The sequence below is a fragment of the Martes martes genome (assembly GCF_963455335.1).
Source record: "Martes martes genome assembly, chromosome: 10".
NCBI classification, from domain to species: Eukaryota; Metazoa; Chordata; class Mammalia; order Carnivora; family Mustelidae; genus Martes; species Martes martes.
The window spans coordinates 7,400,420-7,413,729 of NC_137898.1; the positions used below are offsets into that span (position 1 = coordinate 7,400,420).

Sequence of the window (13,310 nt, forward strand, 5' to 3'; positions counted from 1 at the left end):
TTCCCCCCACCCCGCCCGCTTCTGGCCCCGCCCCGGGCCCCGGCCCCGCCTCCGCGGCCTCGGAGACACCCGCGCCCGCCCCGGCGGTCCTGCCCCGCCCCACCCCGCCCCGCGCCGCCCCGCGCCGGCTCCGCGGCTCCGCAGCTCACGACTGCCCGCCCGCCGGCCCGCCCGGCGCCGGGCAATGGCGCTGCTGCGGGACGTGTCGCTGCAGGATCCACGGGACCGCTTCGAGCTGCTGCAGCGCGTGGGGGCCGGGACCTATGGCGACGTCTACAAGGTGCGCCAGGCGGCCGGACGCGCGGGAGAGCGGCGGGGAGGGTGCCGGCTCTGCGCCCTACAGCGCATCCAGCCCCCAGCCCCGCCCCCTCCTCATCCCGCTTCACCTCCTCCGCCCCTGCAGGCCCGCGACACGGTCACGTCCGAACTGGCCGCGGTCAAGATAGTCAAGCTAGACCCAGGTGAGGGCCCGGGGCCAGGGCCTCTGCGCTGGAGGGAGGGCGGAGCGCCGGGCGGGCGCTGAGAGTTGACCCCCTGAGAGGCAGGCCCCAGGAGGTACTGTCACTTGGGATCTTTCTGGCCCGGATGTGCCCATTTTGCAGATGGGGGCACTGAGTTAGAGCAATCCCTAGGCGCCCCCTCCCCATGATGCCCTGTTCTCCCCAGGGGACGACACCAGCTCCCTCCAGCAGGAAATCACCATCCTGCGTGAGTGCCGTCACCCCAACGTGGTGGCCTATATTGGCAGCTACCTCAGGTGAGGCTGCTTTATCCCCTTGCCTACCCCCAGGCAGCCCCCATGTGGCTCTGCTGTGTGCCCACCCCAGTTCTGTACCCCCCCGCCCCCCAGGAATGACCGCTTGTGGATCTGCATGGAGTTCTGCGGAGGGGGGTCCCTGCAGGAGATTTATCATGGTGAGGACCGGGACTCCAGGCCCCAGAGGGCCACAGCCTTTTCCCAGCCCGCCCTTCCCCAGCATGGGGCAGGAGAGGAGAGCTGGGGTCCCGGACTTGGGTCCTTCTCCACTCCTCACTGGCTGTGTGACCTTGAGAGAAACGGTGTCCTTCTCTGGGCTCTGTATCCCAGGCTGTGCAGGGAGGGAATGTGGGCAACATCTATTTCACCTGGCAGTGCCTGCTGCTTACCCCCACAAGGGGTGGCCTGGGAAGGTCAGCCCATTCTCCAGACCTCCATGCCAGCCTTCACCCATTCCATTCCAGCCACCGGGCCCTTGGAGGAACGGCAGATTGCCTATGTCTGCCGAGAGGCACTGAAGGTAACTGGGCCCCTAAGGCTGTTCACACTCCCAGTCCCCAGGAGCTGTGGCCTGGCCTGTGTGTGTGCGTGTGTGTGTGTGTGTGTGTGTTGGGGGTTGAGTGGAGTGGCTCAGGCAGAGCTGGCCTGAGGGGCTGTGGGTCCTGGCGGGGAAGGGGCCCCAGCCCTGTTGCCGGAAACAGCACATTTCCCTCTTGGCTCAGTCACTTCCTGTTTGGGGAGAGGGGAGGAGGAAGCTGCTTGGGTGGGGGGCCCCAGTGGAGAGAGGGGGCTCAGGAAAGGGGGGATAGTCCTGGGTGGCTGCTCTCAGGAGCTTCTCTTTGTCCCCAGGGGCTGCACCACTTGCATTCTCAGGGGAAGATCCACAGAGACATCAAGGTAGGGGACCGGCCAAGGGCATCCTGGGAGGGCGGGGGAGGCTCTCGGGGGCACCAGACGGGATTCTCTCTCCTCCATTCCCACAGGGAGCCAATCTTCTCCTCACCCTCCAGGGAGATGTCAAGCTGGGTCAGTACCCCGGGGACACAATCAGGGTGAGGGTTCTCTGGAAGCCTGTGGAGTCTTAAGGTCTGCGTTGGAGGGTTGGATGTCCTTGAGCAAGTCACTTCACCGCTTAACCCTCGGCTTCCCCGCTGAGAACATGGACCCGCCCTCCTTCCCTGCTAGCGGTTGGATGTGGTTGGGTCTGTATGGAGTCTAACCTTCGACTCCACACTTGGTCAGGGATAGAAGGTGGTTGACCCCTCCTGGAGGGGGCCCTGGCCTCGACTTGGACGTGTGGCAGTTGCGGCTGAACCTGGGCCGCCTGCTCTCTGAACCCTTCAGGTGCATCCTGAGCCTCGGCCCTGGAGGTGGGTGGGGAGCAGTAGCCAGAGGGCGGGTGGGAACAGCTCTTTGTCCCTGCAGCCGACTTTGGGGTGTCAGGCGAGCTGACGGCGTCCGTGGCTAAGAGGAGGTCTTTCATCGGGACTCCATACTGGTGAGGCTGTGCCTTCGGCTGAGGGGGTGGTGGGGGCACAGATCGGGCACTTGGCCATCCCATCTGTGACCTCCTCTCTAGGATGGCCCCAGAGGTGGCCGCCGTGGAACGCAAAGGAGGCTACAATGAGCTCTGTGACGTCTGGGCCCTGGGCATCACCGCCATCGAGCTGGGCGAGCTGCAGCCCCCTCTTTTCCATCTACACCCCATGAGGTCTGCTGAACACTGACCTGCCCCCTTGCCTGACCTCCAGGGCCCTGCAGACCTTGTCCCCTGACCTCGTGCTCTCCACAGGGCCCTGATGCTTATGTCGAAGAGTAGCTTCCAGCCGCCCAGGCTGAGAGACAAGACGCGCTGGTGAGGGCCCACATCCCCTGCCAGGGCCTCCTTTCCAGCAGTCTCCACGGGGGCGGAGAACCTTCTGCCAACTCCCAGGGTGCAACCTGGGGAGCTCTGTGCTCTCAGCCTTTGTGGACTGTCTGTGGGCGGGGCCTGCCCCTGCCCCTGGGCGATGGGACCCGGTGTGGGCAGGGAGGGAGGGCACATGGTTAATGACCAAGGAGCCACCTGGTCACAACAGTGGTATCACTCAGGCCAACTGCCCTTGGCCTCAGTCTGGCTCCTTCCTGGAGCAGACTCCCTGCTTTGGAGCTGGCAGGATGCCCCACATGAGGGCTAACCTGGGTCTGGGGGTGGGGGGCGGCTCTTGTGCCCACTAGGACCCAGAATTTCCACCACTTCCTCAAGCTGGCCTTGACCAAGAACCCCAAGAAGAGGCCAACAGCAGAGAAGCTTCTGCAGGTGGGAGATGGGGGCAGGGCAGGGGCCGAGGGGTTGGCAAGCAGGGGCCTAGAGGCCAGGAACCAACCTGTGCCCCCCCCGCCCCCACCTTCCAGCACCCGTTCACAACCCAGCACCTCCCTCGGGCTCTCCTCACACAGCTGTTGGACAAAGCCAATGACCCCCACCTGGGAACCCCTTCCCCAGAGGACTGTGACCTAGAGGTAAGTGAGGGGAGCTGAGGAATGGCCCTTGGCCTGGCCAGATGAGAAGCAATGCAAAAGCCGTCTGGATCGGGTTCCTTTAACTTGAGTATTTCCAGCACCGGGAGCCTTCCTCCAGGAGCACCCAGCCATTAGAAATCTGCCCTGGGCTTATCTTGCCCCCCAGGACCCCCCACTTGATAAATTCCTGCCCTTGGCTCAGGCTGACCTGACCCTGGCTAAGCCCTCTTTTGGTCTCTGTGTGATCTTTAGCCAGTTACTTGCTTCTCTGTGCTGGTTTTCTCATCCTGAATCTTAGGATAATCTCAGAGGGTTGTTGCGAAAACCAAATGCGGGTAAAGCACTTCGAGTGAGTGCCAGGTGTGTGTCAACTGTCTGTGTTCTTTCCTAGACTTATGACATGTTTCCAGACACCATTCACTCCCGGGGGCAGCACGGCCAGGCTGAGAGGACCCCCTCGGAGATCCAGTGTGAGTCTGCTCAGGAGGTTACGTGTGGGGGTGGGGGAGGTTAGTGGGGCTGTGTGTGAGGATCTGGTGGGGGGCTGTGTGGGGGATCCAGTGAGGGGGCTTATGTGGATCCGGGGGGGCTGTGTGTATCTGGTGGGGGCTGATGGATCTAGTGGGGGGCTGTGTAGATGGACTTCATTGGGGGACTTTGGGGGGATCTGGTGGGGGACACATGTGGGGGTTTGGTGGGGGGAGTTGGGGGTTTTGGTGGGGGCTGTGTATATGGACTTCGTGGGGGGGTGCTGTGTGTGTGGATGTGGATTTGGTGGGCGCTTATGTGTTTGGATATAGTTGGGGGCGTGTGGACTTGATGGGGTACTGACTGTGGATTTGGGGAGAGGCTGTATGTAGATTGGGGGGCCGTGTGTGGATTTAGTAAGAGGACTGGGATTTGGATTTGCTGGGGGGTTGAGTGTGGATTTGGTAGGGTAGCTGTGTGGACTTGGGGGCTATGTTTGGATTTGGGGGGCTGTGTGTGGATCTGGTGGGAGGTTGTGGGGGGATCTGGTGGGGGGACTGTGTGGGTAGATCTGGTTGGGGGACTGTGGTAGTGGACCGGTGGGAGGCTGTGTTGGGGGGATCCAGTGGGAGGACTGTACGTATGGATTCAGTAGAGAAGTGTGTGTGTGGATTTGGTGGGGGACTGTGGGATCTGGTGGGGGAGCCGTGTGTATAGACCTGGTGGGGGGTGCTGTGGTAGGGGATCTGGTGGGGGGCTGTGTGTGGGCATTTGGTGTGAGTGAGTATGAGAGTCATTCGGGAGACTACCTTGCTAACTCGCATACCCTGGGCCCCCCAGTTCACCAAGTGAAATTTGGTGCCCCACGAAGGAAGGAAACAGACCCACTAAACGAGCCGGTGAGGGGGGCCGGTGGTGAGGGAGGGGCGGTGAGCCAGGGCTGCGTGGGAGGAGCTGGGCTAGAGGTTGAGCACCTCAGATCCCTGAGGCCTGGGGAAAGCCGTGACTCTGAAGGGGGTTGGGGGGGGGGCTCCTTCTGGGCACCGTGATCACACCTTTCTAAAAAACGGGCCTATCACAGACACAAGCCCCCACTGCACCCGCTCGGCACGGTTCTCTTTGCTGTTCTGTATCTGCACCCCGTTATCTGACCCACCACCTCTGGGTCCCCTTCTCTGGTCCCTTTTTCTGCGGGTTCTCTCTCCCCTTCTCTTGCCTTTTGTTTGTCTCCTCTTTCATTGTTTCTTTAACCCCTCCTTGTCTCTCGGTCACAGCTCTCTTGCCTGTACCGTGTCATTTTCCATCTGTTTGTCTGTCCTCTCTCTCCCGCAGTCTCTCGATCACTCTCTCATGTTGCTTCTCCTCTCTCTGCTTCCCTTTTGGCCTTTCTGACTTGGTTTCCCCGCAGTGGGAGGAGGAGTGGACGCTGCTGGGAAAGGAAGAGCTGAGTGGGTGAGTGGGGGAGAGGGAAGCTACAGGGGAGGGGTGGGGGCAGCCGAAGAGGTTGACCTCTGACCTCATCCCCTCCTGCCCAGGAGCCTGCTACAGTCTGTCGAGGAGGCCCTAGAGGAAAGGTGACGGACTGGGCCGGAAGGTGGGGGGCGGGCAGCTGGATCTGGGGCCCGGTGACATCTCACACTTCATGTCCCCCTGGTGTGTCCCCCGCAGGAGCCTGACCATCCGGCCAGCCTCAGAACTCCAGGTATAGCGTGAAGGGGAGTTGGAGCTTGGGGTGGGGGAGGGGGCTGCAAAGGGTGCAGGTGGGGTGAGACCAGGTTACGGGGGACCTGCTGACAGCCAGGCTCGGTCCCCTGACTCTCCTCCCAGGAGCTGGACTCCCCAGACGATACCACAGGAACCATCAAGCGGGCCCCGTTCTTGGGGCCGACCCCCGCTGAGCCTCCAGCCGAAGAAGACCCTCTCTCCAGCCCCCTGGGTGAGTCCAGTCTTGGGGGACCAGGAGGCCAGCTCGGGTGGGGCTGGAGCTGGAATTCACAGCCGGTCTGTGCCTGCAGGGACCCCACCTCCGCCGCCCCCAGGCCCTAACAGCCCCCCGCTGCTCCCCACTGCCTGGGCCACCATGAAGCACAGGGAGGGTCCTGAGGTGAGATGGCGCTCCAGAGGGGCCGGGAAGGTGGGAGGCTGGGGTGCCCCCTCGGCCCTGACTTGGTCCCTCCCTTCCAGAGATCATCATGCCACGGGCTCCCCCCAACCCCCAAGGTGCACGTAAGTGTCCTACAGCCCTGCCTGCCCGCTACCCACCCCCCCGCCCACCTCCTGCCTCCCCCACCTGTCTTCTTCACCAGCCTCTTGCCTTCTCTCCAGATGGGCGCCTGCTTCTCCAAGGTCTTCAATGGCTGCCCCCTGCGGATCCACGCTGCTGTCACCTGGGTTCATCCTGTCACCCGGGGTAGGCCAGGGCCGGGAGGAAGCGGGAGCCCAGGAATCCCCCAGCCTGGGCCAAGGGTGGGGGACGGACCCCTGACCCCAGACCCCCTCCCCACCCCGCAGACCAGTTCCTGGTGGTGGGGGCCGAGGAAGGCATCTACACCCTCAACCTGCATGAACTGCATGAGGACACGCTGGAGAAGGTGAGGCCCGGCTGGCTTTGGAATGGGGAGGGCCCTGGGAGGCTGGGGTGCCGACTCCCCGTCCACCCATCGCTCTGTGGCCTCCAGCTGATTTCGCAGCGCTGCACCTGGCTCTACTGTGTGAATAACGTGCTGCTGTCGCTCTCAGGTACAGGCTGGGGCCGCCAGGGGCTGGGGCCTGCCCCCCCCACAACCCGCGCTCTCTGAGCCCCTCTCTCCCTCTCTCCGGCAGGGAAATCCACGCACATCTGGGCCCATGATCTCCCAGGCCTGTTTGAGCAGCGAAGACTCCAGCAACAGGTTCCCCTCTCCATCCCCACCAACCGCCTCACTCAGCGCATCATCCCCAGGTCAGGACCCCCCGAGGAGCCTGGATGATGCAGTGGGGCGGAAAAGTGGGGAGGTGGAGGGGCAGAGCCCGGGTTGGACTATGGCCTTGCATGGGACTGGGCTTGTGATCTCACAGATCTCTCTGCCTGTCTGAGCCTAGTTGCCTCCTCTGTCGAGTCTTGGTAGCCCCCATCCCGGGCCCCTGGGTCCCCAGGCCTGTTTGGAAGCAGGGAGACCCTGGTGAGGCAGCTGTGGTCGTTAGGGTACCAGGAAATGCTTAGCAAGCACTTGCTTTAGATCTGTGCCTAAGCTGGGCTTAGAGACAGCAAATCACATGCGTCCTTAACGTTCAGTACCTGGCCGGGCAGGGAACCAGAGGGAGAGCTGGGAGGGACGCAAAGGCCTCTGGGAGGCCAGCCACCCGAGGCCGCTGGGTTGGCAGATGCACAGCAGGCTTCTGTGCAGATGAATTTGAGAATGGCGTTCCAGGCAGGGGAAGAGCACCAGAGAATTCTTGTGGGTGATCTGGGGAGTCGTTTGGCCAGAGGGAGGAGGGCAGAGCAGCCTGAGGGGAAGATACATGGGTGTCAGAGCCCTTCCTTTGAGGCCAGGCCCAGGATCTGGGTTTTGTTCAACTGGCAGCAGCAGGCGGAGCGTTTTAGAAGGATCCCTCGGTATGTCAGTCGGGACTCTCCCTGTTGCCGGCGATGCGAGTCATTGACATAAGCAGAAAAGGGGATTTAGTGGCCCATGTAACTGCAAGGTCAGGAGTAGAGTTAGCTTCAGGCCCAGCTGGATCCAGGCTTAAACGGCTTCATCAGGAATCTGCCTGCATCTCTTGGCTCTGCTTTCCTCTATCCCCTTCCTCCTCAGGTAGGCTTTCCTGTCCAGGGAGGCAGGCCCGCCGCTCCAGACCAGCATTGCCTTAGCTAACAGCCCTTTGGTACTAGAACCTTGGCTTCCAAGTGATTCCTACAAAGTCCATGGGTCTAGCTTAGGTCGCTGCCCACTCTGAGCCTGTCACTGTGGCCACGACATGAGGAGCTCGGGGTCGGGGGTGGGGGCAGGCCTGGGTCACGTGCCCTGTCCTAGAGCTGGGGGTCAAGAGAGACAGATGAAGACTAGAGGCATCTGCTGGCTGGCTGTGCTGAGAGTGGTCATGGCTTGAGCCATGTTCAGGAAGCAGGGTTCACCGGATCTGGGGCCTGACTGGAGTGAGCAAGAGGGAGAAGGGAGGGACTGGGGGACCTCGGGGGTGCAGATGGTGCCATGTGTTTTGTGAGGTGTCCGGGGGGATGTCCAAGGTAGAGTCCCCTGTTCGGTCATTCAGAGATGACCTCCTCAGTACCTAGTATGTGTCTGGGGGCCTCTGTCAACTAGAGTTCCTCGTATTCTCTGGACTTTCTTGTCAGGAGAGACAGACAACAAACAATTAACATAAAAAGGGTATTCTGTGATGATGTGCAGAGGGGGAAATGGTACGTAAAGCATGGGGAGAAGGAGAAATAGGAGGGGTGGGGCCTGGATTGTGTTTTAAACAAGGTGGTCAGGAAGGACCTGGCTGACATGTGCTGTTTGAGTAAAGACTTAGAGCAAGCCTTGTTGATATCTGGGCGGCGGAGGGGCGGGGAGCATTCCAGGGGGCAAGGACGGCCAGTGCAAAGGATCTGGGGCAGGAACAGGCTTGGCCTATTTGAGGAACAGCAAGGAGACTGGTGTAGCCAGATGGACGGAGTGCAGGGAAGGTGATCTGGGAGGGCCCTGTAGCCACAGTGAGGCCTTTGACTTTGACTCAGAGCAGCCCGAGGGCCACTGCAGAAGAGTGACGTGGACTGAGGTTTTCTGAGCTTCATGGACCAGGGATCCCTGTAGCCGCCGTGTTGAGAATAGACTGACGGGGTGAAGGGAAAGCAGGGAAACCGGTCAAGAGGTTCTTGGAATCATCAGGTGGGAGGCGATGGTGGCATGGGTCAGGGTAGCAGTGAAGGAGATAAAAAGCGGCTGAATTCTGGTTTTCTTTTGCACGGTGAATCAGCAGGATTTCCTGACGGTGGGTGGGAGAGAAAGAGTCTAGGATGACTCCGGGGTTTTTGGCCTGGGCCACGGGAAGGATAGAGCTGTCATCAGATGGCAGTGGATCAGAATCGAGTCTGAGATGTGCAAGCAGGACCTCCGGCTGCTGTGTGCCGGCTGCGCCTGGGTTCGAGGAGGGGTCTGCGCTGTGAGCTTGGATGTTGCCCTGCCCAGGGGGGATGGTGGGAGCTGGTAGGGGCGGCAGGAGAGGTCAGGCTGGTGGCTACCCCTGTTGGGGAGCTGTGGGCCCGGGCCCTTCCTGCAGCGGCCTCACTCACGTACCATATCTGGAGCCCTGTGGCCCTGGGGCGTCCTGAGCTCAGTCCCCGAGCAAACCTCTGCTTTGTCCCAGGACCTGCAGGAAACGGGCCCATCAGAGCCCCAGCTTGGGTGTGTGTTTGGAAAGTCACAGAGTCGTGGTGTCCCCTTTGTACATTGAAATCAGAGAGCCAGAATTGTTTGGAGGAAAAAAAAAAAAACAGATACAAAAAATATATGCCTCTGTCCCGTCCAGAGGCCAGTTGGGACAGAGAGCGGCTGGAGCAAAGGGAGAGAGGAGACAGAGGGGGCAGATGGCCTGGGTCACTGGGAGGACGAGGCAGGCCTCCGGACGTGTAACCCTGTTCCTCAGAGAAGGAATCGGACTCTGGAGGTCCCCTGAGGGCTTGGGGGGCAGCCAATAACCAAAACAAGGACGATACCCACTCTCCCCCTGCTGAGGCTTCCAAGGTAGTTGAGCCACCCACCGGCCCCCTGTGGCATCCCTTCAGCCAAGGCCGTTTGTTTGTGGTTTTCTTGCAAGTCTTAATCCCCTTGGGCCCCAGCCTGCCCTGCTGTGACGTGTGACATGTGGCAGGCGGAGGAGGGGGGGGTGCTCTGACGGGCCTCATCCGCTCCTGCCCTCTCCCTGCCCCTGTTTCTCCATTCACGGCCGCTTTTAGATCTTGCCTTCGCCTCAGAAGGATTTTCGGTGACTGACAGTGGGCAGGAAAGTAATTATTCGGACTGGGAAATGCTCGCTCTGCTTGAGTGCACGCAGCGCACTGGGCTCGCTGAAAGCCCTTCTCCTCCCTGCGAGGTCGGTGCCACAGTGACCCCCGTTCTCCAGATGAGGAAGTTGAGGCAGGGGCAGGTTAAGCAAGCTGCCCAAAGTGGCACAGGTGAAGGGACTTCTGTGCCCACACCCCTGGGCTGCAGGTTGTGGAGGTGGGTGCCGGAGCCTCAGTCTCTCCCCACCTCCCCATCAGGCAGGGAAGGGGATAGTGCCCATCTCAAGGCTCAGGGGGGCCTTGACCTTGGATGGCACCCGTGACCCACGCCCTGCTCGTCACCCCCTGCAGGCGCTTTGCCCTGTCCGCCAAGATTCCAGACACCAAAGGCTGCCTGCAGTGTCGTGTGGGTAAGAGCCAGGCTTTGGGGGGCTGGGGGGAGCCAAGGTCACAGGCACGTCCTGGGCCCCATCGCTGGCCTCTCTTGCAGTGCGGAACCCCTACACAGGCAGCACCTTCCTGCTGGCCGCCCTGCCCGCCAACCTGCTTCTGCTGCAGTGGTATGAGCCGCTGCAGAAGTTCCTGCTGCTGAAGGTACGCGACGGGGGTGGCGGTAGGGAGGGCTGTGGCCGGGAGAGGGGGGACCCTGGGCGGCAGCAGTGGGCCGGGGAGGGGGGGGTGGGAATGGAGACCTGAGCACCGTTGCTGCCCCCAGAACTTTTCCAGCCCCCTGCCCAGCCCAGCAGGGATGCTGGAACCCCTGGTGCTGGACGGGAAGGAGCTGCCGCAGGTGTGTGTAGGGGCAGAGGGCCCGGAGGGGCCTGGCTGCCGAGTCCTCTTCCACGTCCTGCCCCTGGAGGCTGGTCTGACTCCTGATGTCCTCATACCCCCTGGTAAGCCGGAGGGCCGTGTGTGTGTGTGTGTGTGTGTGTGTGTGTGTGTGTGTGTGTGTGTGTTGGGGGGGGCAGTGGAGGGTTAGGCGTTGGCTTCACAGCAGCTTAGGGTCCCACGGAGAGCCTGGAGGCTCAGAGCTCCCAGCACCCCTCTAGCTGGGCTTCTTTAAAAGGTTTCATGAGGGGCGCCTGGGTGGCTCAGTGGGTTAAAGCCTCCGCCTTCGGCTCAGGTCATGATCCAAGGGTCCTGGGATCGAGCCCCGCATCAGGTTCTCTGCTCAGCGAGGAGCCTGCTTCCCCCTCTCTCCCTGGCCTGCCTCTCTGCCTATTTGTGATCTCTGTCTGTCAAATAAATAAATAAAATCTTGGTTTAAAAAAAAATAAAAAAATAAAAGGTTTCATGAGACCTCAGGCTTGGCAGCTGAGAAAAGCCTGACCAAGACCGGTGTAGGGGTCGCGGGGACAGAACCAGACTGGGCAAGGCGGGCACCAGAGGCCTTCGTTCTGAGCAGGGGAAGCAGGACACTGGGTTGGGACGGCTCAGGGGAGCAGAGGGGGTGGCCGTGGGTCAGGAAGGACAGGAGCACTGAACCGAGGCCTAGTTGTGCCCCCAGCCAGGGGCCTCCCACACCGGCCTTCATTCTTAATCCTCGTGATGGCCCCGCAAGGTCGCCATCGCCCTGCCTGTGTTTCGCACGAGGGAGCTGAGAATGTGAGTGTGACTGCTCAGAGACACGCGGTCACTCACACAGCGGCAGAGTCGCACACGGTGCTTCTCCTGACTCCAGAAACCCTGCCCTCCCCGGCTTCCTGGGACGCACCTCTGCCTCCCTCCGTGCCCGCAGGCGGGTCACTCAGCCACTCTGAATCTCAGTTCCCCACACAGGCCCGTGCGGGCGTCTGTCAGACTGCTGTGGGGTTGGAATGTGCTTGTGGGGACAGCTGGCCGTCTGGCGGGCCCCGCGAGAGGCTGGCGGCTCAGCCGGGCGTGTCTCCCTTGTCTGCCTGCAGAGGGCCTCCCGGGCACCGCCCAGCAGGTGATCCAGGTGGACAGGGACACAGTGCTAGTCTGCTTTGACCGTGAGTGCCCCCGAGGTCAGGGCTGGGGGCAGTGGAGGGGCTGAGGGGAGGCTGAGGGAAGCCACATGAATAAGGGTCCGCCTCCCCAGCAGGGGACCACCCCATTCGCACCCACCAACCCTCTCCCTGTACAGGCTGCGTGAGGATTGTCGACCTGCTGGGTGAGCCCACCGCCACACTGGCGCCTGTGCTGACCTTTGACTTCCCCATCGAGACTGTGGGTGAGTGAGCCGGATGCGGGTGGGGCCGGGAAGGTCCCTAGCCTGGAGCACGGACTGTGGCCCCTTGGGGGCTGGGGGTGGGCAGTTGGATGAGGGGGCAGGCCCCAACCCCTCTCAAGAGCCACACGGCTCACCTGCCACCTGCGAGAACCTCTGTGGCCCAGACCTGGGCCCAGGGTGTGGCTGGGGGGGGGCATCCTCAGAGCTGGTGCAGGCCTGAGGCAGCCCGATGCCTCCTAGTGTGTCTGCAAGACAGCGTGCTGGCCTTCTGGAGTCATGGGATGCAAGGCCGTAGCCTGGACACCAACGAGGTGAGTGTAACTCAGGACCCTGGCGCCCCCACCCCCCACCCCCAGCCCCACGCCCTGTTGGCCCCGCCCCTTAAGAGAGGACCTGCTGGGGTGGCCTCAGTGCCTCTTTTATTCCCAGGTGACCCAGGAGATCACAGACGAGACAAGGATCTTCCGGGTGCTCGGGGCCCACAGGTAGGACACGGTGCCCTGACCTCCCCTTCGGATGCGCCTGCGGCCGGATGGACGTGCCCACAGGTCTTCCCTGCCTTGCTCACGTGCGGTTCTCTCGCCTCCAGAGATATCATCCTCGAGAGCATTCCCACCGACAACCCAGGGGCTCACAGCAACCTCTACATCCTCACCGGCCATCAGAGCAGTTACTGAGGGGGCGGGTCTGGCCTTGCCACCCCCCACCCTGCCCCCAGGCCTTAGCTGCAGTCCGTCTAGGCAGAGGGCCCTCTCCCCGGTCAGAGGAGCCCAGGCTGTGCTGGCCTGAAGGGCAGAAATAATCCTGAGAAGAGTTTTGGGACTACGGAGGGGAGTGGAGGGGAGCCCATCCCAGGCCCCCCCCCCAAAACTGGACCAGAGGAAGCTGCTGTCCCCTCCCCCTCCCCTGTGCGCAGCTGGGGCCCTGCGGCAAGGGCCCCCGGGCAGGGTGGGGGCAGGCCTAGGCGACCCATTCCATTTTGTTCCACTTTCCTTTCCATTCTTCCTGCCAAGAGCCTGCCTCCTGCACCCTGTCCTGGGGAACATGGTATTTAAAAGAGAGACTATATTGGTATTAAAGCTGGTTTGATTTTATTCCACTGATCCCTCTTTGTCGGGGGGATTGGGGGGGGAGCTGAGCCCATGGTCTCATCTCCCTCCTCCTCCCCTCCCTCCCTCCAGCTCATCTCTGTGGCACCAGAAAAGGGGGGCCACCCATGGGGGAGCCAGGCAGAGCTGATGGTGAGACCAGTGTCCCCAAAAGGCATCTCAGGGGTACTGTCTTCCCAGACTCCCCTGCTCAGCATGAGCCCTCGGCTTTGAAGTGTGAGGCCTCTTTTGCGGCCCAGGATCATGCAAGTGGGGTGAGGCCCCGGAACAAAGGGATTCTCAGCCAGGGCACCCCTG

At 61.8% G+C, this 13,310-nt stretch overlaps 1 protein-coding gene across 2 annotated transcripts; it reads left to right on the plus strand.

Annotated features, from left to right (window-relative positions):
• The first annotated feature begins 120 nt into the window (after positions 1-120).
• MAP4K2 (mitogen-activated protein kinase kinase kinase kinase 2) lies at positions 121-12,999 on the plus strand. 2 transcript variants are annotated; one of them, XM_080817182.1, is made up of 32 exons: positions 121-280; positions 404-461; positions 667-757; positions 851-915; positions 1,222-1,277; positions 1,607-1,654; positions 1,741-1,783; positions 2,183-2,255; positions 2,337-2,468; positions 2,550-2,612; positions 2,975-3,056; positions 3,152-3,259; positions 3,651-3,729; positions 4,568-4,626; positions 5,136-5,179; positions 5,263-5,301; positions 5,396-5,429; positions 5,555-5,663; positions 5,743-5,831; positions 5,912-5,953; positions 6,053-6,137; positions 6,239-6,318; positions 6,406-6,466; positions 6,551-6,668; positions 10,062-10,120; positions 10,201-10,304; positions 10,426-10,603; positions 11,615-11,683; positions 11,818-11,904; positions 12,145-12,215; positions 12,334-12,389; positions 12,494-12,999. In XM_080817182.1, the coding sequence occupies exons 1-32, from the start codon at positions 185-187 to the stop codon at positions 12,579-12,581; spliced, it is 2,466 nt and encodes an 821-aa protein (XP_080673308.1). In that variant the 5' UTR covers positions 121-184; the 3' UTR covers positions 12,582-12,999. The 2 variants fall into 2 exon arrangements, with proteins under 2 accessions (XP_080673308.1, XP_080673309.1); XM_080817183.1 differs by having other exon boundaries at positions 1,768-1,783.
• The last annotated feature ends 311 nt before the right edge of the window (positions 13,000-13,310 follow it).